This window comes from Entamoeba nuttalli (assembly GCF_000257125.1).
Source record: "Entamoeba nuttalli P19 unplaced genomic scaffold asmbl_2946, whole genome shotgun sequence".
Classification (NCBI taxonomy): Eukaryota; Evosea; order Mastigamoebida; family Endamoebidae; genus Entamoeba; species Entamoeba nuttalli.
Window position 1 is genome coordinate 1 of NW_008575719.1, and position 7,865 is coordinate 7,865.

Here is a 7,865-nt window from a genome sequence, read left to right on the forward strand (position 1 = left end):
TGAAAGCCAAATACCCTCTTTGACATAATGTACAACCATCTAACTTATCACAATATCCATTAATACAATGTTCAGAACAACCAACACAATCATCTCCGTCATAATATTTATTTTCTTCACAACTACTTTCACACAATTTATTTGATTCTTGAAAATGATTGACACATTCAACACATCCTTTTTCTATATCACACTTACCTTCAACACAATATGGTGAACAGGTAACACACTTTCCGTTGTCGAAGAATGTGTTGTTAGGACATTCAATACCAAAACAAGTTACTATGAAGAATAACACTAACACCATCTCAAAATGAAAGGTTATTTTCTTTTTAAGATTTGTGTTTTGAATAACACAAAATATATTTCTCTTCTTGGGAAAAGAAAAATTGAAAAATAATATCTGGAAAACGTCAAAACGTTTAAACTAGTTCTTTCTAATAAGAGACTGAAATCTATATAGAATCTAAATTAAGGGTTGAGAACTTAAAAATAGGGTATTCCCTATAAAAAGGGAAGTGAGTCATTTCAAAGAATCAAGAAGAGAACACCACAGAGTCATGTCTGAGAGTTTTGGAGATGTAGATCAAAATGAGTTAAAAATAAGAGAGGACAAAGACTCTATTGAATGGGAAGATGACGATGATGAAGTTTGTTTGAAGCGAATGAAAGTGAGTGAAGAAAAGCCAATAAAAAAAAGATTAGAGTTTGTTTTATGGTATGTTTTATGTGTTTGGAAATGTATTAATAATGTAGAAAATCTGTTGCTACGTCTACTAATAACACAAGTACTAATGGAGTTAGTAGTGATGTAACACACAATTTGTCTATGAGAATTCCAATAGAAAAGGCAGTAACAGCAATAAATGATGTAACATTATTACAAGAAAGTATGACTTCTGAGGAATTGAGAAAATGCAAAGAATTAAATCGAAAATTAATGAACCAACCTGAATCTCCTGCATTTAATACACCAGTTGATCCAGTTGCACTTCAAGTTCCAACATACTTTAGTGTAATTAAAAGACCAATGGATTTAGGAACCATTAAACACAATTTATCAGATAAAAAATATATCACAAAAGAAGAGTTTCAAGCTGATATGTTATTAGTATTTGACAATGCATTATTATTTAACCATCCAGATTCGGAGGTTTATCATTGGGCAGTTAAGTTGAAAAAACAATTTGAGACGTTATGGAAAAATGCATTCAAAGAGAAAAAACCCGTAGATACAAAAACTAATGTTACATCGCATAATGAAACATTAAATAAAGTAGAAGAAAAGAAGCCAGAAGTGAGTAATTCTAAGAAAACACGAGCATCTTCAAGAAAGAAAAATACTAATAAACCATTAACTAAAGAAGAGATGATTAAATTAAGAAGTGATTTAAAACAAATTGAAAAGAACAAAGACAAACTAATTGAAGTACTTGCTGTGGTTAATGTAGACAGTAAAGGAAAGAATGAAGTTTCACTTGATTTAAGTAAATATACCACACAACAACTTAGAGAATTACAAAGAATTTTAAAAGGAAAAGGAAGAAAAGATGGAGATTATGATGGTAAGACTTACGAAGAAAAGATGCAACAATCTATTCAAGAACTTGAATTGTTAAAGAAGATTCAAGGAGAGCCTGTAAAGAAAAGTGTTGTTAATAAACCTAAAAAAGATGAAGAAAGCGATAGTGACAATGAATTGTCATCGTCATCATCTCTTGATTCAGAAGAAGCAAATTTGATGAGAATGACTGATGCACATTCAAAGAAAATGTAATATTTTAGTATCGTTTCTAATTTTCAATTAATTGTTTTTTAAAACATTAATTATTCTTTTACGATTCAAATAACAAAAAAGTGAATAAAAAGAACTTTGAAAAGAGTTTAAAATGATTGAAATACTTTATATTATCTCAATTGTCATTGCAGAAGAATGTACTTTTGAACCACTAAAAGATAATACTGATTTTAGTAAACCTGAAAATTGGGGAAGTAATTCTTCAATTTGTCCATGTGAAGGAGTTAATTGTACTATAGATTTCAGTGAATTGATAGAAGTAACGTATATTAAAAATATTAAAGGTACTTATAAAACATTAACACTTCCTAATAGTCCAATTATATTAGAAATTATAGGATTATTTGATGTTACTGATGAATTTGTTGTTCAAGACAAAGTAACAATTTATAGTAATTCAAAATATTTTGAAGACATTAGTGATGTGAGGTTTAAATCCATTTCAGTTGAAGATAGTGTTACTTCCGAATTAATTGTAAATTCACCATTCAAAATAGAAACAATAAGTTGTGAAGGAACAATAAGATTAAACAAGAATGGGTTTATTTCTAATATATTATTACATGGAATATTAATAATAGACAAAAATGTTCATGTTACAGTCAATAAATTTATTGGAACAGGAAGAATTATTGTATTAAATGGAATGATGTTAATTTCAGGTAGAGAATCATCTATTGTTAATACAGAAATACAATTTGGAGAAATAAACCAAGAAATTATCAAATTAATTGTTAATAATGATATTCAATTTGAAAAAACATGTTTTAATATTTCACAATATAATGAAATGTATTGTGGTGAAAATCCTTTAACATTAGTTCAATCAATATTTGGTATAATTCAATCAACAAAACCAAGTTTTATTTATCATAATAATAGTTATTGTGAGTCTGATCTTTCTACTTCTTCAGAAATTAAATTACAAGTAAATAGTTTGTTGTTGTTGTTTTTTTATGAGAAAATGAAATAGCAGATTAGTTAATAAATAGACAATTCATGTAAAACATCATATTATTATATTGTTATGCTTGTAGTAGGAATAGCATTGGTGCTTTGTTCTTTAATATTTATGATATTATTGATTTTTAAAGTGTATCAAAAATTACACATCAAAATAGAATAATTTATGATGTTTATTTGATTGTTTTCTCTTTCTCTATAATTGGTAGAACTTAAAAAGATTATTTGTTTATGACTCAACAAGAAGATACTATTCTTTGTGTTTCAATTAATGAACAAAAAAGTTATATTGGTATTGGAACTATCAATGGGTTTTATATTTTTGACATAAACAATACATCAAAAGCTATATTTCATGAAAGTATTGGAGGAGTTGGATTAATAGAACTTAAAGGAGAGTCACAATATTTGTTATTAGTTGGTGGTGGTCCAAATCCATTTGAGTCACCAAGTGTTGCATGTCTCTATGATTTAAATGATCATCATTTTGTTCCTGGTAATAAATATTCTTATGCACGGGCAATACGAAGAATTAGAATGACTAAGAAAGACACATTCATTGCATTAGAAAATAACATTGATGTATATTGTGAAGGAAAAGTTCCTACTACATTTGACACATATGATAATCCAAATGGATTATTTTCTGTTAATTATAATTCTCGAAAGTTTGCATATCCATCAATCACTGAAGGAACAATAACTATTCATGACTTGGATAATAAAACGGATGTTGCTGTGATTAGTGCTCATGAACACTCTATTTATACTCTCTCACCTAGTTTTGATTCTACAATAGTAACTGTTAGTGAAAATGGTACTTTAGTCAGAATATGGGAAACTACAAGTGGAACATTATTAAAAGAATTTAGAAGAGGAATGAATCCTGCACATGTTTATTGTGTAGCTTTATCAGATGATGGTAAACTTGTAGCATTACATAGTGAAAATGGAACAATTCATGTCTTCTCTCTAACAGAAGATATTAAAAACCAAATAGGATGGGTTGCAAAAGGAATAGGAAGTGTTAAATGGTGGTTTGGAGTTGAAAACAATGTATCTGATTATGCTTCATTAATTATTCATGGCATTCTACCTAAAACACAAACTGAATTATATTTCCTTCAAAGTGCATATTATAAAATTGGATGTTTGTTACTTTTATTATTTATTATTATTTTTATTATTTGCAAATGATTTATTTCAATAGTATTTGGGTTGAATGGTAAATATTATGAAAGTCAATTGTCATTAGAAAACCAACAATTAGTTGATGACAAGTCTGCTGAAGTCCAGACAATCCAATTAAATGAACAAAAAGACTAATGTGTTTTAACAATTTAATTATCAATCAATTTGTCTCAATACATCATTGCTCTTTTCTCTTTTTGTTGTTTGAATGAATCAATCAAAGAGATTGGTACTGCATCCCCAACTAATTTCAAAAATTCATTCACTTCATTATTAAATCCATCAATACCTTTCATCCATGCATATTCAAGGAATAATGCTAGACATCTTAATAATTGTTTTTCATTTGAGTTTGTGTAAAATAACATAACTTCAAAAGTAATTTCAAATCTATGAAGTTTTGTTGAAAGAATTAATAAATTTTCAATAGAAACTACTTTTTGACATAATTCATTCATTATACTTAATATTTTATATGCCTTTAATATTTCTTGTTGAGCTTGTATTCCAATAATCATACCAAGACTCATTGCTTCTGTAATTAATCTTAGTCTAATACAAATATCATTTGGTTGTTTCATTTCTATATCTTCTTCTTCAACTTTAATCTTTGTTAAATAAATATCTTCAACACATAACTTTAAGATACATTTAATTGCCTCCTCATACATCCCTTTCTTAACATACCATCTCCATAATATTTCAGGCCAGTATTGTTTCAAATAATTCTTAATTTCATTTGATGACAAACTAATAATTGTATCAATTTGGTTATGTTCATTCAAAATATCATACAACACCTTTTCTGCTTCAACATTTATTGATCCACTTACAATTTCACAACAATTTTTCTTTATTAACCAACACATCTCATCACTTGTCATAGGTTTTTGTATTCTTTCTCTTATAACTTCTATTGGCTGCATAATTTCAGTTAATACTCGCTTTAATGACTCTAATTTTTCCTTCTTCATTTTATCACTCTTCTTTAAACTTAATAAAACTAATGAAATGTATAAATCATGAAATCCTGACATTACCATCATCCCTTCTATTGATAAAATTTCTATATCCATATCTTTCATTGAATTATATATTAATATTCCAAATTTATTTCTATCATTTTCATATCCATTAGTACTTTGTTGTGACATCACAAGAGCCTTTTCAACAATTAACTTCTTCTCCATTTTTTTATCAAATAACTTAGTATGTTTATTTTTCATTTGAATTACTTGTTCTTCAAATGGTTGTCCATTCAATAATGCATTTACTAATACTCCATAAATTACTTCTTTGATATCACTTTCTTTTTCTTTACAAATAACATCTTCAACACTTAAAACTCCACTCTTTCCTACTGGCATTTTTCCCATAACTTTCATTACACAAAGAATATCATATGCACTTTGTGAAACCTCTCTAATTCCAATCCCTACAATACTCTCACTCATTTTCTTATATTTCTCTAATTTCTTTAATACCTGAAGAGACACTATCCCTTCATATCCTTCAAACACATTTAATTTCCAGCATGAACGAACTATTGCAATTAATAACTCAAGTTCTCCTTCTTCACTATTTCCTTCATTTCTAGCACATCCAACAGCTCCTCTTACTCTCTCATTTCTCTCTGTGATAGCTTCATATGCAAAACAAACATCTACAACATTTCCAAATAATTCTTTTAATTCTTCAAATTGGTTTCTCAATTCTGTTATATTAGTACATTGACTTTTTGAAATGACACTACGAATTGATGGAAGTGTAATTTGATAATATGACTTTGTAGTATTACTTTGTGATTTTCCTGATGTTTCTGAATCATCTATTTCTTCACATGTAGAATTATCATATTCACACAAAAATGAGACATCATCTATTGGGTATAATAACCCCGTTCCATCAGCAATAGCACGGGTAATTGAAAGTTCTCCAATTGAAACAAGAAAAACATCTTCATCACGTATCATTGAAATATGTTCACTTTCAATAAACAAAAATACTTTTTTTGGTGTTGCTAATAAAATGGCATTTCTATTGATGGCTGATGTAATGATTTGTTCATCAATTCCAATGTCTCGTACATAAATTAATGAATGTCCTGAAACATACCCAATATATCTTGAAGAAAAAATAACAATACAAGTAAATAAATTTGATGTTTCGGGTGACAAAGGTAATAATGAATTAATAGTAATTTCATTTCCACTCTGATTTGTTAATACAGATAATGAAGAATGAATTGAAGTGATTGTGTCAAAATATTCTAAAGTAATTGTTGAATAAATGGTTATATCAATATCAGATAATCCATACAAAATATGTCGAATTGTATCAACATAAATTTTACTGTATGTTCTTTTCACGAATAATTTTTTAATAAATGAAAATATCCCTTCAGTTAAACATGTTGTTGAGTTTGTTGAAAGTTGTAATGCATATATATTTCCATCTTGAATAAAAAATTGGTAATCTCCATCAATAACTTTTTCATTTGGAAGACCTGAGTTTAATGTTTTAACTTCAAATCCATAATATTGTTCAAATACACCACGACTTCTTTGTCGAATTGCATCAAATTGACCAGCATTTCTATTAAATTATTCTCTATTTTATTCAAAGAAATAAAAAGAAAAACAAACCTTGAAATATTTGAGTTGATCATATTAATAACATGTTGCTTTGCAATTTTATCTCGTTGTTTTCTAAGGTCTTCAATTCTATCTTCATCAACTTGATAAGAACTTTTTTCAGCATCAATCAAATTCTGAAGATGATTAAATGATAACTGAGTTTTTGATGGAAGATTTAAATTAGATATTCGTGGTAAATCCAACATGAACGTTCCAGTTAATCTCTCTATTTTTCTTTTCTATTTTTCATTTTTATAAAAACATAAAAAATATTTTCTAAATAATAAATCGTTATATAAAACGTAAAAATGTAAAAATGGGATTGATGCTGAGAGGTTTGGAGAAAAATAATGGAATGAAGTCGAAAGCTTTCGAATGTAAAATGTATTTCTTTCAGTTTCTTTGTAGCTTCTTATTTTCAGAATAATTGGAATTTTAACCTAAAACAAAAAATAAATCATTTCAACAATGCCATCCTCAGAGTCATGGAAGAAAGTTACTAAAAAGGTTCAATTCTTTAATTTATTTAATTATTATGTAGGAGGATTCACAATCAATATGTCAACATATTTTTGTTGGTTAATTATTCCATTATTAATGAAAGAAAATGGAGCAACACCATTTGATATTGGATTAGCTGATGCAGTCACATTTGGTATTACAGGATTATTATCTCCATTGATTGGGTTTGTAGCAAGTAAAGAATATTTATGTCCTGATACTATTTGTCGAATAGGATTTGTATTACAAGCAACATGTTCAATTAGTATTGCTATTTATTATATTTCAGGAACAATGATTGTTCCTATCTTTTTCTTATTAGTTCAAGAGTCATTTGCACTTGCATTCTTTTGGTCTATTTGTGAATATTTATTATCAAACGAAATTTATCAAGGAGAGACAAATCAAAAAATGTCATGGTTCTGTTGTTCATGGTCATTTGGTAAAGCAATTGGTTTTGTTCTTGGTGGACCAATGAGAAGTGCTTTTGGTTATTCATTTTCACTTTATTTCTCTGCACTTATTGTAATGATTGCTTTTGTTGTTTTCCCAAGAATGCCAAGAAATAGATCAACAACTCCAAACACCGCTAAACTTGAAAAACAAAAAGCAAAACTTGAAAAGAAGAAAGCAAAGAAAATAGAAAGTCTTACTAAGAAAGGATTAAGTCAGGAAGAAATAGAAATTAAAATAAATAATATGCACAAAGAAAATTTCCTTACTAAACATCAACCTGTTCCAAAAAGATATTTCTTATATTATTTAAATGAATTAGT

General features: G+C 27.6%; 5 protein-coding genes across 5 annotated transcripts; 3 read left to right on the top strand and 2 right to left on the bottom strand.

Moving 5' to 3' along the window:
• On the bottom strand, nt 1-307 carry ENU1_049350 (U-box domain containing protein, putative; the record flags this gene model as incomplete). The annotated part of the gene is made up of 1 exon (XM_008857813.1): nt 1-307. A coding segment is annotated over one exon (293 nt), but the record flags the coding sequence as incomplete, so codon positions are not given.
• Nucleotides 308-829: 522 nt separating this feature from the next.
• On the top strand, nt 830-1,777 carry ENU1_049360 (bromodomain containing protein; the record flags this gene model as incomplete). The annotated part of the gene is made up of 1 exon (XM_008857814.1): nt 830-1,777. One exon carries the CDS (start codon nt 830-832, stop codon nt 1,775-1,777), a length of 948 nt encoding a protein of 315 aa, XP_008856036.1.
• Nucleotides 1,778-1,889: 112 nt separating this feature from the next.
• On the top strand, nt 1,890-2,771 carry ENU1_049370 (hypothetical protein; the record flags this gene model as incomplete). The annotated part of the gene is made up of 1 exon (XM_008857815.1): nt 1,890-2,771. One exon carries the CDS (start codon nt 1,890-1,892, stop codon nt 2,769-2,771), a length of 882 nt encoding a protein of 293 aa, XP_008856037.1.
• Nucleotides 2,772-2,992: 221 nt separating this feature from the next.
• Nucleotides 2,993-3,958, top strand: ENU1_049380 (hypothetical protein; the record flags this gene model as incomplete). Its single annotated transcript, XM_008857816.1, has 1 exon — nt 2,993-3,958. One exon carries the CDS (start codon nt 2,993-2,995, stop codon nt 3,956-3,958), a length of 966 nt encoding a protein of 321 aa, XP_008856038.1.
• A 164-nt stretch (nt 3,959-4,122) lies between these two features.
• ENU1_049390 (hypothetical protein) lies at nt 4,123-6,838 on the bottom strand (the record flags this gene model as incomplete). Its single annotated transcript, XM_008857817.1, has 2 exons — nt 6,598-6,838; nt 4,123-6,547 (listed from the first exon to the last, which is right to left on the bottom strand). Exons 1-2 carry the CDS (start codon nt 6,792-6,794, stop codon nt 4,123-4,125), a joined length of 2,622 nt encoding a protein of 873 aa, XP_008856039.1. The 5' UTR covers nt 6,795-6,838.
• Nucleotides 6,839-7,865: the final 1,027 nt, after the last annotated feature.